The 15408-nt window shown below is 49.0% G+C and overlaps 1 protein-coding gene across 1 annotated transcript in view; it reads right to left on the minus strand.

The window, feature by feature from the left end:
- The window catches only part of ZC3H12D (zinc finger CCCH-type containing 12D), a 37299-nt gene that overhangs the window by 7155 nt on the left and 14736 nt on the right, over nt 1-15408 (minus strand). The window contains exons 3-4 of the mRNA XM_063725049.1: nt 7103-7242; nt 1940-2174 (exon numbers count right to left, since the gene is read on the minus strand). Coding sequence (XP_063581119.1) covers nt 1940-2174; nt 7103-7242 — 375 coding nt within the window. The remainder of the gene's footprint in view (nt 1-1939; nt 2175-7102; nt 7243-15408) is intronic.

Genomic DNA, 15408 nt, shown 5'->3' on the forward strand with positions numbered 1-15408 from the left:
CTGTCGTCAGACCAGAGATGGCCATGTCCCTGAGAGCTCAGTGAGGATTTCTGGAGCCCATAGTTACCAGACTAGCCAGATTTCTCCAGGCCACAGATGGACAGTGAGAGCCGCTGGCCTTTTGTAGCTGGAAATGACAATGAGGGCTCCTGCAGGGCGCTGCTGCCATGCCTCTGGCCCTCCACCTCCACGGCTGCCGGAGCAGTTGGCCATGGGGACCACAGTACCCCCTGGTGCACCATGTCCTGGGAATAGCTGCTACCACTTCTGGGGCACAATTCTCTCTAGTCCTCACAATGATCTCAGAGGTAACATTATTAATCCCTTTTCAAGGTGAAGAACATTCAGCTCAGAGAGTCTGAGTGGTTCCCCCTTGACTCCCAGCCAGTAAGTGGCAGGGCCTCAGATGGAAACCTCACCTGCCCTCTCCAAAGCCCCAGCTCTTTCTCAAACACCACACTGTGTCCCTGGGTCCAGAGTCAGCAGCTGCTCAGCCGTGTGCAAGCAGCCTAAGCCCAGACCTCTCTCCCCATCGACCCTTCCCCAGCCACAGCCATTCACCCAGTCATTCCTTTACAACTAGTTACTGCACCCCTGTGGGCAAGGCATGCTGGAGACACCGCAAGTAAGACAGATACAGTCCCGGCCCTCACAGAGCTGAGGAGTTTGTCTAAAACCACGTTCCAAAAAGTCAGTCAGAGAGCCCAGAATGAGGGCCAAGCTAACACTGCCTGGAACAGAAATGGACATGGGAGCAACAGCCCAGCTGGCTGTGCTCTGTCACACACTGCTCTGGTCTCCAGACCCTCATCCACCTTGCCAGTGTCTGCCCTCACCACTTGCTGAGCGGTTTGTGCCTGTAGCCCTGGTGTCCCTCTCTGCCCCTAGCCATAGCCGGTTGGTCTGGGATGAACTGACCCAAGGGGCCTATTTCAGGGCTACATGAACCAGCCAGGTTCTCTTGAACATTTCAACCCAGAGTCAGGGCCAAGCAGGGGGAGATCTTTATAGCCCAAAAGAAAAGATTCTGGGCTGGGCTCAGTGGCTCACACCTAAAATCTCAACACTTTGGGAGGCTGAGGCAGGAGGATCGCTTGAGCCCAGGTGTTCAAGGCTACAGTGAGCTGTGATCATGCCACTGCACTCCAACCTGGGCAATGGAGCAAGACCCTGTCTAAGAAAAAAAAAAATCTATTGCCCACTCCCATATGTAATTCAAAACTTTTGTTTAAAAAAAAAAAAAAAAAAAAAGACAGCCAGGCACGGTGGCTCACGCCTGTAATCCCAGCACTTTGGGAGGCCGAGGTGGACAGATCACAAGGTCAGGAGATTGAGACCATCTGGCTAACATGGTGAAACCCCATCTCTACTAAAAATACAAAAAATTAGCCAGGCGTGGTGGTGCGTGCCTGTACTCCCAGCTACTCGGGAGGCTGAGGCAGGAGAATTGCTTGAACCCGAGAGGCAGAGTTTGCAGTGAGCCAAGATTGAGCCACTGCAGTCCAGCCTGAGTGACAGAGCAAGACTCCATCTCAAAAAATAAAATAAAATAAGACAAAAACCTGAAATAAGTGAAAGGCAATACAACAAAGTACAGATCTTTTCCATGATGACTATTTCAATATTCTGAAGTATGCAGTTCTGTTTTTTTAAGTTAGTGGTGCCCTAAACACATGCTTGCATGCTTGGGCCACTTCTTGGGCTTCTCTGTGGTGTGTCAGATGTGGCCCCGGGAACAGCAAGGTCAGAGCAAAGCAGCCCACCTATTGGGGACGTGCCCGCCGAGAATGCGGACCTGAGGGAGCTCTGTCTGAGGGGCTGGGTGACTGGGTGACCCCAAGCCCCGCCACCTGGAAGCAGGCGTGGCCACTGCTCCGCCCCCGCCCCCCTCCCCCCAACCCGCCGCCCCCCAGGGTGTCAGGACCCCAGCCGGACATACCGGTCGTTGACGAAGGAGAACATGAGCAGCCTCTGCTCGATGAACCACTTCCACTCGGGGTTCTCGCTCTGCAGGTCCCGGTAGTTGTCGTTGGAGACGATGACGCCGTCCTGCTCGTAGGCCACCTTCACGATGTAGCGGTCGTCGTAGCAGACCAGGCGCTTGCCGTGCACCTTGCGGGACGGCGTGTACACCAGCACCGCCTGCCGCTCCAGCTCCGCCAGCACGTGCTGCTCTGAGGGCGGGCGGCGGAGACGCGGGTGAGGGCCCAAGGGCACCGCCCCTGAGAACCACCCCCAACGCAAGGCCACCCGCCTCCCCACCCGCTTCCAGGGCAGGTCAGATGAGGTTTTGAGGGGAGCGGGGAAAAAACACCAGTTTTTCCCGCCATAGCGTTCGCTCCTTTCACTCAATTTCACTGAATTTGCCTGAAGCCCAAGGTCAAGCGGGCAGGCGCGTGGCTTCCGTCCTGCCCACATCATGACAGGAGTCCAGAAAGCGATACTCTACAAGGGAGAGTCACTTCAGAAGGAAGGGTTCAGCCACAGCCCTTGTCCTTTTGAGCGTTCCATGCCACAATGTCCCTACCGCAGCAGGCACAGGGGCGCCCTGGAGAAAGACATTCCTGTATTAACCCGGACTTTAGTGATGCCTTCAGCATGACGGGGAGCCTTGCATCCACCTGGAAAGCCCTGCATGGGCCCCTAGCTGGGAGCCAGAGGTCCATCTTCTCCCACCATCCAGGAACCTGCCTGGGATAACTTTTGGATGGAGCACCCCATCACTGACAGATACAGGGACTCAAGAACATCATAGAAAGCACCCAGGACTAAGAATCCAGCCTGGAGTCTGGGCTGGGCTCCAGTTCCTGGGTACTTCACGCGGGTTGAATGTTCATCCAGTTTTATATTTATAAAATGAAGATAGCAACGCCTCCTCTTCCTGTCTCAGAGTGTCTGTGAGTGGACTGAGCTCAAGTGAGTGCGAGTTCTTGCAAAAACTAGTCAAGAGGTAAACATGTACCAGATGGTACAAACATTACAAGGCCTTTCTTATCAGAGGCTAAAATCTGCATTCCAGGAGGGTCAGCTGTTTAATATGAATTTTGCCTTTGGAGACATGCAGGAAAAAAAAAAAATCCGTTTGACACGTAATAATTACTCAGGGCCCTCAAGTTTAAGTCCTTTCCCATACGACACTGTTGGCTGTTTTTAAAAGGTGCATAATGCAGCTATGGTACAAAGAACAAAAATAAAGACACCATATATCTAGCACCTCCTTTGAGAAATAGGGGGTGGCTCATGTTTGGAAGTCCCCTCTGTCCCCTCAGTCTGCAATCCTCTCCATTCCCCTTAAGGCCATAGGACAACCCTAGTTTTAGAACTCCGTGTTTATAATTTCCTTGCTGTTATTTTTAAAAATGCAGATTATGAGAATCATTTTCTTTCTTTCTTTCTTTCTTTTTTTTTTTTTTTTTTTGAGATAAGATCTCACTGTGTCACCCAGGCTGGAGTGCAGTAGCACAATCATGGCTCACTGCTGCGTCTGCCCTCCAGGCTCAGGTGATCCTCTTACCTCAGCCTTCCGTGTAGCTAGGACTACAGGCGTGCACCACCACGCTCAGCTAATTTTTTTATTTTTTGTAAAGATGGGAATCCACCATGTTGCCCAAGCTGGTCTCTAACTTCTAGACTCAAGCAGCCACCTGCCTCAACCTCCCAAAGTGCTGGGATTACAGGCGTGAGTCACCATGCCCCACTGAGGATCATTTTCAGTGTGGTTACACATTAGACTTGACACAAATGGAATCATACTATACATATACTTAAGCAGCTTGTCTTTTTCGTTCATCATTGTTTGTGAGGTTTGGTTGTGTCATATGTTCATCACTATTAGTCTTGCATCTAAGTCCCTGGCACAGAAGAGGCAAGGGTCTCTTCAGGGTATATCTCCAAGAGTTAATATGGCTGAGCTGTATGGAAGGCACTTTACAAGGTAATGCCAAATTGTTTTCCAGAGTGGTGATGCCAAGTTACATACCCAACACAGCACATAAGACAACCTTGCCGATACTTGGCATTTTCAGGCTTTTGGATGTTTGCCAATCTGGTGGGCACAAAATGGCCTCCTATTGTGGTTTTATTTTGCATTTCTCTGGTTGGTAATGAGATTGAGCATCTTTTCATATGTTTGTGTGTTTATATGGCCATATACGTTTTCTTTTCTGTAAACAGCTTATTCATGCTTTAGCCCATCTTTCTATTGATTCATTGTCTTTGTCTCATTGATTTGGAGAAGTTCTCTCAAGATCTAGGCAATAATCCTTCATCAGTAATGTGTGATGTATAACCCACCCCCACACCCTCACCCCAGTTTGAGGCTTGTCTTTTCACTTTTTTGTTTTTGTGGTATCTGTTAATGAATAAAAGCTTTTGTTTTAGTATAGTCAAATGTATTCATCTTTCCTCATAAGTTTGCACTTGTTGTGGCTTATTTAAAATTTCCTTCCCTATCGCAAAGTAATTTCCCTACTTTTTCCCACATTATATTTAAGTATTACACTACTGTTGAAATTCACCATTCTTCCCATTCAGACCATAAAGAATAATTCAGGACAACCAGTTCATGACAGGGAACTGAACACAAGTATTTACATTCCCTCCTTCTCATAGTTCCAACGTAATGAAAGGTGGGGGAAGATCTATAATCATGTTAAAAGTAGGTTTGGGGACAGCAGCAAACCCAGGATTTTGACATACTTTAGGAAGACAGAAAGCAGAGAGGATCGTATTGATTGTGCAGCATGGAGGGAACCACAGCCCAGAATGTGCGCAGAAGGCTGGAGTGGAGGTGGGAGCCATTGCCCTGCAGTCTTGGAGCACTCCTGGTGGTGGAGATGGAGTGGAAGTCGGGCAAAAATGGGATGACTAACAGGTGAGCTGAGCTACTCCCTGGCAGCTGCTCCAGGAGCATGGACCTCCACTCATTTCCCATCCCTATCCCTATAAAGAAAGTGAAGCTACAACTAGGAAGGAGGAAGCCTCCCATTGTGGCTGTTGACCTCCTAGAATAAAACCATCATCATTCTGCCATTGGAATAAGTGGTGGGCAGAGGCACCAGGCTGCCTGCCTGCTCCATGCCAGGTATACTAAAGTGAAAACTGTCAGTCAACACAAATGGTCCGCACTGCCATTCAGGGAGAAGTTCTCATACTAGGAGAGAAAACCCATGGCAACTGCACAGATATACAGTCATGCACTGCATAACAATGTTTCAGACCACGTGTGTGACAGTGGTCCCATCAGACTATAACAGAGTTGAAAAATTCTTATCATCGTAGCCATCCTGACCTTGCAGTGTGATACGTGACTCACGTGTCTGAGGTGATGCTGGTGGAAACACTCTTCTGTGCTGCCAGTTGTGTAAAAGTCTAGCACATACAATTATGTACAGCACATAACACTTGATCATAATAATAAAGAGCTTTGCAGCTGATCTCTTCGCACAGGTGAGCATCCCTAATCCAAAAATCCGACCAACATGATGTTCAAAGCAAATACTCATTGGAGCATTTCGGATTTGGGATTTTGGGATTAGGAATGCTCAGCCAGTAAGCATAATGAAAATATTCAGAAATTCAAAACACTTCTGTCCCAAGTATTTCAGATAAGGGATACTCAACCTGTATAAGAAGCCAAACAACAAACAAGATGCTGTTTGTTTAAACCACAGTGTTCTGACCGTGCCTGGTGGCTTATGCCAGTAATCCTAGCACTTTGGGAGGCCGAGGCAGAGGGATGGCTTGGGTCCAGAAGTTAAAGACCAGCCTGAGTAACATGGCGAAACCCCGTCTCTACAAAAAACAAAAACTAGCTAGGGCAGGGTGCGGTGATTCACATATGTAATCCCAGCACTTTGGGAGGCAGAGGCGGGTGGATTACCTGAGGTCAGGAGTTCAAGACCAGCCAACGTGATGAAACCCCATCTCTAATAAAAATACAAAAATTAGCTGGGCGTGGTGGCATGTGCCTGTAGTCCCAGCTACTCAGGAGGCTGAAGCAGGAGAATCGCTTGAACCTGAGAGGCAGAGGTTGCAGTGAGCCGAGATTGTGCCATTGTGCTATGGCCTGGGCAACAAGAGTGAAACTCCGTGTCAAAAAAAAAGAAAGAAAGAAAGAAAGAAACTAGCTGGGTGTGGTGATGTGCACCTATAGTCCCAGCTACTGAAGAGGCTAAGGTAGGAGGATCTCCTGAGCCAGGGGAGAGCAAGTCTGCAATGAGGCATAGTGAGACTCCATCTCAAAACTAAATAAATAAATAATAAAACCGCAGTATTCTAATATTTGTAGCTTAAAATATTCCTAGCTGATTGAAGAATTAAAAATGAAGAGGCCGGGTGAAGTGGCTCTCGCCTGTAATCCCAGCACTTGGGGAGTTCGAGGTGGGTGGATCATGAAGTCAAGAGATTGGGACCATCCTGGCGAACATGCTGAAACTCCATCTCTACTAAAAATATAAAAATTAGTTGGGTGTGGTGGCACATGCGTGTAATCTCAGCTACTCGGGAGGCTGAGGCAGGAGAATCACTTGAACCCGGCAGGAGGAGGTTGCAGTGAGCCAAGATTGCGCCACTGCACTCCAGCTTGGAGACAGAGAAAGATTCGGTCTCAAAAAAAAAAAAAAGAAGAAGAAGAAGAATTCCCTGGGTCTCAGTTTTCTTCTTCTTTTTAAATAAAGAGATTAGATGACGTATTTGGTAAATAAATATTACCTGACCAAATAAATGTCTGTTTCAAATCCTATAAACTATTAGAAGTGGAATACAGATCCAGTGTCTCTTCAGGTGTTAAAAGTTGTCAGGCACAATTATTTTGATAACTTAACACACCAAAAGAGTAGTTTGTTCATTCATCTACTCAACAACTGCTTATTGAACGCCTAATTTTGAACTACTTGTTGAATACCAGGTGTTATGCTAGGTGCTGGGTGCTAGGGCTATGGCATTGAACAGTCATAATCAGTGCCTTCATGGAGCTTATAGCACAGTGAGGAAGACAAACATCATTAAACAAACAATTAAGTAGATATTTGACTATCGATGTTAGAAGTGCACCAGGGAAACATGTCTAGTACCTCTTGAGCATACATCTGCTCCAGCATACCTCTGATAGGGGTGTCAGCTCTTGGTGGGTCCTTCCTCCAGGATGGAACAAAAACTTTGATGTAGGTGTGTCCTCTGTCCCTGAACCAGTCCACAGCCAGCTTGATTCCCCGGCAAGAGAAGATTTCTTTATTTCCATGGCTACAATGGGAAAACAAAGAAATCTGTAGAGACCCAGCAAGTATTCCTAAGAGTGATTCCCCTGTAAATATCCTGGATCACAGTCTCATAATCAAGAGGGAACCAAGAAAATCTACATTTTAGGCCAGGAGTGGTGGTTCACACCTGTAATCCCAACACTTTGGGAGGCCAGGGTGGGCAGATCACTTGAGATCAGGAGTTTGAGACCAGCCTGGCCAACATGGTGAAACCCCATCTCTACGAAAAATACAAAAATTACCCAGGTGTAGTGGTGCATACCTGCAATCTCAGCTACTCTGGAGGCTGGGGCAGGAAAATCACTTGAACCCGGAAGATGGAGGATTCAGTGAGCTGCAATCCCACCACTGCACTCCAGCCTGGGCAACAGAGGGAGACTGTCTCAACAACCACAACAAAAAAAAAACACACAAGAAAATATCTACACTTTAAAGATAGTTCATTCTTTCATTCACAAATAATAACCATTAACAAGAACCACATAGCTTGTGATAGGTATGTAGAGGGTCTTGGGCTCTGTTATAGCTAATATCGAGTGTCAACTTGATTGGATTGAAGAATGCAAAGTATTTTTCCTGGGTGTGTCTGTGAGGGTGTTGCCAAAAGAGATTAATATTTGAGTCAGTGAACTGGGAGAGGCAGACCCACCCTCAATCTGGGTGGGCACCATCTGATCAGCTGCCAGCACGGCTAGAACAAAGCAGGCAGAAGAAAGTAGAATGAGCGGACTTGCCGAGTCTTCTGGCCTTCATTTTTCGCCCGTGCTGGATGCTTCCTGCCCTCGAACATCAGACTCCAAGTTCTTCAGCTTTTGGACTGTTGGATTTACACCAGGAGTTTGCCAGGGGCTCTCAGGCCTTTGGCCACAGACTGAAGGCTGCACTGTCGGCTTCCCTACTTTTGAGGTTTTGGGCCTTGGACTGGCTTCCTTGCTCCTCAGTTTGCAGATGGCCTATTATGGGACTTCAGCTTGTGATCGTGTGAGTCACTACTCCTTAATAAACTCCCCTTCATATATACATCTAGCCTATTAGTTCTTCCTTCCAGAGAATCCTGACTAATATGGCTCCAAGGAGAATACATTCTGAGGACTAACAGACAAGACCCTCTCTTTAACTGAAGCTAAGAAAGATCAACATAAGACAGATAGGAGTAGCCATCTACAGAATCACTCTCACCCTGAGAGATGGTTGTAAATGTGTTATTGGGTTTCCCAAGTCCAAGCAAGGAGGCCAATGCCCCTCAAATTCCATAGAAGACTTCAATGGAGGCAATAAGGAGAGAGTGGTGTGAGATCAGGCAGGGCCTTGCAGACATTATGGAAGATTCCGTTCTTCCTCCTAAGAGGAATTAAAAAGCCATGGAAGGATTTCAAGATTGGAAGTAGATGATGTGATGTGATGTGATGATTCAAAAAGCTCAATCTGAGGCCGGGCGCGGTGGCTCACGCCTGTAATCCCAGCACTTTGTGAGGCCGAGGTGGGTGGATCATGAGGTCAGGAGATCAAGACCAGCCTGGTCAACATGGTGAAACCCTGTCTCTACTAAAAATACAAAAATTAGCCAGGCGTGGTGGCGCATGCTTATAACCCCAGCTACTCAGGGAGCTGAGGCAGGAGAATTGCTTGAACCCAGGAGGCAGAGGTTGTAGTGAGCCGAGATCATGCCACTGCACTCCAGCCTAGGCGACAGAGCAAAAATTGACGGTGACTTGGACTAAGCTGGTGGTGGTGGATGAAGGAGAAGAGTAGGTGAACTTGAGAGATATTTATTTAGAAGGTCAAATCTCCAGAACTCAATGACTGATTGGATATGGGAGTGATAGAGAAGAAGGCATCAAAGATGAATCAAGATCTCTGGCTTGTGTAACAGGATGGCGGGCTATTCACTGACACCAGGAATTCTGGAAGGGAACAGGGTTAGAGGGAAAGATCACGAGTTTTATTTTAGACACATATTGAGCTGTTAACATTTCCACTTAGAGGAAATGTTAAGTAAACAGCTAGGGTTCAGTGGAGATGTCTGAGTGATTGAAGTTGTAGGCCATCTCTGTGTAAGCAATAGCTGAGGCGACAGCATGGACAGAATTTCCTGCTCTCCTGGAGAGAAAGTGAGCGGCCTGGGCTGGACCTGGAGGAACTCTGCAACTTTGCAGCTGGTTATAGGTAGAGGGGGGCAATATCATATGGGACTCAGGAGGGACAGATCTGAGAAGGAGGCAGAAAACCAGAGGATGTGCATCAGGAAAGCCGAGGGAAAAGGGGTCGCCAAACGCTGCTCCAAGTGACTGGTGAAACCTGAAGACGTCCCTCAGACTCAGTCAGTGGGGTCAGTGGGGTTTCGCTGGAGGGAGACAAGTGGATAGATTTGAAATATTGAGAAGGCAAAATCAACTGGACTTAGCCATGGGTGAGACAGAGCCTGGCCTCAAATTAAATCACTCCACCTCCTCTTCCGCCTTCAGATCCCAGCTTCATCCTCACTTCCTCAGGAAAGCATCCCCTACTCCCTAGACTCCAGCAGATCCCTCTCACAAGCTCTCACGGCACCCTCCTGCTCCTTCCTGGCGCTGGGGAACGCTGGCACCCATCCAGGGGATTGCCTGGGTCTCCCTTCTTTAAACCATGGGCTCCTCTTGCTCACCACGGAACTCTCAGTGTCCAGCACTGTGCCTAATAATTGTAATGACTCACTTTAAAAGCTGTTGAATAAACGAATGGCTGAGAAGAAACTCAGCTGAGAAGCAGCTAGAGGAGAAGCCGAAGCAAAGGGAAGAGCTCACCAGAGAGATCCAAACACAGGCGTAACTGACATGGTCTAGGGACCAGAAAGACAGGAGTGGGGCTGGAGCATGAGGAATGAGCCCGGGCAACAGGTGTAAAGGGAGGGGCAAGGATAAGTTCTTAGAGAGCCAAGGGCCACCATACCACTCATGCCTTCTCCCAAGAAGCCTGGCAGCCAACCCATATGCAGACAAGGATGACATTTTGAATTTGCATTGCTGTGCTCTCTCTCGTATGTGAACTTTCCTGCTATTTTCTCAAGGGAGATTAGGATAGTCACAAGTTTATAAAAGAAAAAGGACACGGTGGCTCATGCCTGTAATCCCAGCACTTTGGGAGGCTGAGGCGGGCGGATCACCTGAGGTCAGGAGTTCAAGACCAGCCTGACCAAAATGGTGAAACCCCGTCTTTACTAAAAATACAAAAATTAGCTGGGTGTGGTGGCACGCACCTGTAATCCCAGCTACTGGAGAGGCTGAGGCTGGAGAATTGCATAAGCCTGGGAGGCAGAGGTTGCAGTGAGCTGAGATTGAGCCACTGCACTCCAGCCTGGGTGACAGTGCAAGACTCCGTCTCAAAAAAAAAATGAAGAAGATAAATATCCCTTTCACTATTGAGGCTGAACTCTGAGGCTTGTACAGTGAGGAGAAAATATCAACGGGGATATCTGTGGACAAAAGGAAGAGGAAGTCCGGGTGTGGTGGCTCACGCCTGTAATCCCAGCACTTTCGGAGGCCAAGGAGGCAGGATCACGAGGTCAGGAGATCGAGACCATCCTGGCTAACACGGTGAAACCCTGTCTCTACTAAAAATACAAAAAAATTAGCTGGGTGTGATGGTATGCACATGTAGTTCCAGCTACTCGGGAGGCAGAGACAGGAGAATCGCTTGAACCTGGAAGGCGGAGGTCGCAGTGAGCTGAGATCACACCACTGCACTCCAGCCTGGGCGACAGAGTGAGACTCCATCTCAAAAAAAAAAAAAAAGGGAAGAGGAAGCAGATCGCTGGTCCTTCCCAGTCCAGCAGAAGCTGAAAAAGAGAGGAGATGGAAGGAGGAGGAAGTCCTCACCCTGCCCCCCCATTCCGGCTCCACCCAGCCCAACCATAGGGGAGGGGGAGATGGAGAAACATCGAGACTGTGTGAACAAGAGGCTGAACCAAAGGCTGAACCTTTGTTTTTCAGCACAACCTGGGCAGGTTGCAAGCCCCTCAGAGAAACTGGGTTTCTACAAGGCTGCCTTAGAGGAACATGACTTGGAGGAGAGGTGAGTCTGAAGCCACACCCCATCCCTCGTGTGACCCCAGGCCTGGTGGACTGTCTGGGGATGGACAAGCTGGCGCCAGTGAGCAGACAGCACTTTAAGCCAGCATGGCTCCCAGAAGGCCACTTCCATGTTTCCTGTTTAGAGGCCAGGCCAGCCCAGCCACTGTGCAGCAGAACCCAGTGAGGGCCCCAGACCCCTTTTCCAGCCAATACCAGGTCTCAAAGGCCCCAGAGGCCATCTGAGACAGGAGGGGGCAGAGAGGAACCACTGATCCTGAGTCGCCCAGGAGACAGAAGAAACGGAGGCTCCACCTGATGTACACTGGCAAACGTAAGGTATACCCTCCCCTACCTAAAAAAGAGGGTAAGAGATTGTGCCTGTCATAGAAAATGAGGTCCGTTTTCTGTGTCCCTGAAGCAGTAAAGTGAACAATTGATGACACCCTCCCTCATGTCACCCCCGAGACACATACATCTCTTCAATGTAGTCAAGTCCACCCTCAGTTAATTCTCAAGGGAAAATAGCACCACCACAATTATTTTAAAACTTGTTTCTTGGCCGGGTGCTGTGGCTCACGCCTGTAATCCCAGCACTTTGGGAGGCTGAGGCGGGCGTCACGAGGTCAGGATTCGAGACCAGCCTAACCAACATGGTGAAACCCCCTCTTTACTAAAAATACAAAAATTAGCCAGGCATGGTGGCGCATGCCTGTAATCCCAGTTACTCAGGAGGCTGAGGCAGGAAAATCACTTGAACCCGGGAGGCAGAAGTTTCAGTGAGCCGAGATCAAGCCACTGCATTCTAGCTTGGGTGACAGAGCAAAACTCCATCTCAAAAAAAAAAAAAAAAGCTGTTTCTTAATTGCTGCTCTCTTTTCAGGGTCTTCTTCCATATTTGCGTTTAACCATTCACAAGCCATCTGTGACACCTTTGGTGGGTGTAGGAGGCAGTGTTCAGTGGTGAGAGAGAGGAAGGGAACCTGGACTCTGGCAGAGCTCTCAGTCGCCCTGGGAGCCCACTCCCCAGCACACAGACAGGAATGCACACACCAAAGGCATCCACTCATCTGCACGTTCCTTCAGAGACTCAGCACAATTCCTGAATATCTACTACAAGGCTCTGCACTGCATGCTAAGAAAAGACATCACCCTTGCTTCTTGGAGCTCTTTTTTTTATTTAAGAAATGGAGTCTCATTCTGTTACCCAGGCCGGAGTGCAATGGTACAATCATGGCTCACTGTAGCCTCGACCTCTCAGGCTCAAGCAGTCCTCCCACCTCAGCCTCCCAAGTCGCTGGGACTACAGGTGTGCACTGCCACACCTGGCTAATTTTAAAAATTTGTGTAGAGATGAGATCTGGCTATGTTGTCCAGGCTGGTCTTGAACTCCTGGCCCCAGGTGATCCTCCCATGTTGGCCTCCCAAAGTGCTGAGATTACAGGCATGAGCCACTGCGCCTGGCCTTGGAGCTCATTTTTAAGATCTGCAGAAAGTTCTGTCTTCCAGGGCACTTTGCACATTTTGCCTCATTTAATCATTACAACAAGCCCTTGAGGAAGTGACCCTGTCCCCATTTTACCCTTGAGGAAACTGAAGCAAAACAACATGTCCAACTCTCTGATCTAGGGGCAGCCCTCAAAGCCTGACCCCTTTGGCTGCAAACTCTTCCTCCCTAGTCTCCCGAAGACCATTGATTCCCCCCAACTTCATCTATACCTCAGGATCCAGATGGCAGTTCTTTTGGAGCAATAGTAACCCACAGTTTAAATGCTCATGCTTAGAAAAGGCACCTCATGCCCTTATTAACCAACACTGTGAACCAGCTCATCAGGCAGCAAGCCGAGAGCCAGGCCCTGGGAAAAGGAGACAGGAGCTGGGAGTTTTGTTTTTTGTTTTTTGTTTGTTTTTGAGACGGAGTTTTGTTCTTGTTGCCCAGACTGGAGTGCAATGGCGCAATCTCGGCTCACCGCAACCTCCACCTCCCAGGTTCAAGCGATTCTCCTGCCTCAGCTTCCCGAGTAGCTGGGATTACAGGCATGCACCACCATACCCAGCTAATTTTGTATTTTTAGTAGAGACAGGGTCTCTTCATGTTGGTCAGGCTGGTCTCAAACTCCTGACCTCGGGTGATTCGCCTGCCTCGGCCTCCCAAAGTGCTGGGATTACAGGCGTGAGCCGCTGCACCCCACCAGAGCTGGGAGTTTTGAATAACCGAAGGTACAAAGAGGAAGTGGGTTGGCACCCAAGGCAAATTTTGCCTGCCTGACAACTGTGTCTGGGGTAGCTGCAATCAGAGTGCTAGCCAGTTTCAGTAACTAGACAATCCAATTGTATACCACTGCATCTTTGACTATTGCCAAGTAGTTCCTGCAGAGGCTAGGGGCTCCCAAAGCAGTCACATGTGGAGGAAGGTTGTGGCTGTGGGCAGGAGGAAAGAGAGGAGCAATGATTCCTCAGGGGTCTGAGATGTGAAGGGAAGCTGCTGTTGCCACTCTCAATTGCAAACACTCTGACCCTTCTCACCAGGAGATCTCTCCCCAGCTCAAGGCAGAGGAAAGAGACCATGAGCAGGGGCTGCTCTGGGAGCTTTCACCTTACAAGAAATGGACGCAGACAGGCAGGAACCCAAGGCTAACGTCGGACAGAACTGATTCAGGGTCTCAGAAGCAGGTCTGATCCCCAGCCCGGTCATAAACCCCCACCATTCTCTTTCTTGCCTGCTGGGAACCCAGTGAGAGGGGCATGATGAAAACTGAGAGGTATGATTTCAAGCCTGATCTCTCTCTTCCTTGGAGGTCCCTTACTCCGGCACAAACCAGAGCCTGCAGAGTGTCCTGAGAGTGTAAAAATGTAAACAACAGCCAAAGCAAAAAGCCCTGTGCACTCCAAAATGAGGACACATTTACATGAAACCCTACTCTGGGGCAGTAAGAGGATGTGAAATTATCAGGTGGTTTCCCCCCAAGGTTGTATTTTGAATCCCGCCTTTTCTAGATTTGCCTACAGAATGTAAAACAGGCTGGGCACTTGTGAGTCTGCCCACCCTAGGCAAGAAAATGCTGCAACTGTTGGCTCGTGAGAATTCATGCTCTTCCCACACACCATGATGCCATTTTGAACATGCTTTCAATGCAAGCTGCCTTCTTCCTAAAAAGTTGCTGGACATTATTCTTAAGGCCAGGTACCTACGGACTCAGGTATTCAGCTGAATGACCCTAGCTGATGTCCCTCTCTTTCTCACGGAAACACACACACAGCCCTACCTTGAAGGTATGGAGACTGCACTCAGAAATCAGTCTTTGGGCTGCTAATCCATGAGAGCTACTATTCAAGGCACATGTGGCACCCTGAGGGCATCCTGGGCACCAGCCCTGCAGAGGGTCCCTGTGAAGGGAGTGGGGCCTCACACCTCCTGCCTGCAGCTGACAAGTCGAGGGCCTGTCAACTGCAGCCAGAGCCCACCTCTGTTCTGCCAGGCTCTGGCTGCAGGACAAGAGCCTATGGGTCAGGATCTCCTACCCTGTGGCCCTTTGCTAGGCCAGGGGGGATTGCAGAAGGAATGCTAATGTCTGGTGGGAACGCGAGGCATTGGAGAGAGCACTGAATCCAGAGCTGGCTCTTCTTGCTCTGTGACCTCAGGTGAGTTACTCTCTCTGAACCTCTAAAGAAGAGAAATTCCTTTATGAGAAGAATGTATTGACCAGGCACAGTGGCTCACACCTATAATCCCAGCACTTTGGAGGCTGAGGTGGATCACTTGACGTCAGGAGTTCGAGACCAGCCTGGCCAACATGGCGAAACCCCAGCTCTACTAAAAAAAAACAAAAATGTGCCTGGGCGTGGTGGCTCACACCTGTAATCCCAGCACTTTGGGAGGCCGAGGCAGGCAGATCACAAGGTCAGGAGTTTGAGACCAGCCTGGCCAACATGGTGAAATTTTAGTCTCTACTAAAAATACAAAAAATTAGCCAGGCATGGTGGCACACACCTGTAGTCCCAGCTACTCGGGAGGCTGTCAGGAGAATTGCTTGAACCCAGGAGGTAGAGGGTGCAGCGAGCCAAGATCTCGCCACTTCACTCCAGCCTGGGCAACACAGCGA

Source organism: Pongo abelii, chromosome 5 (genome assembly GCF_028885655.2).
Source record: "Pongo abelii isolate AG06213 chromosome 5, NHGRI_mPonAbe1-v2.0_pri, whole genome shotgun sequence".
In the NCBI taxonomy this organism is placed as follows: domain Eukaryota; kingdom Metazoa; phylum Chordata; class Mammalia; order Primates; family Hominidae; genus Pongo; species Pongo abelii.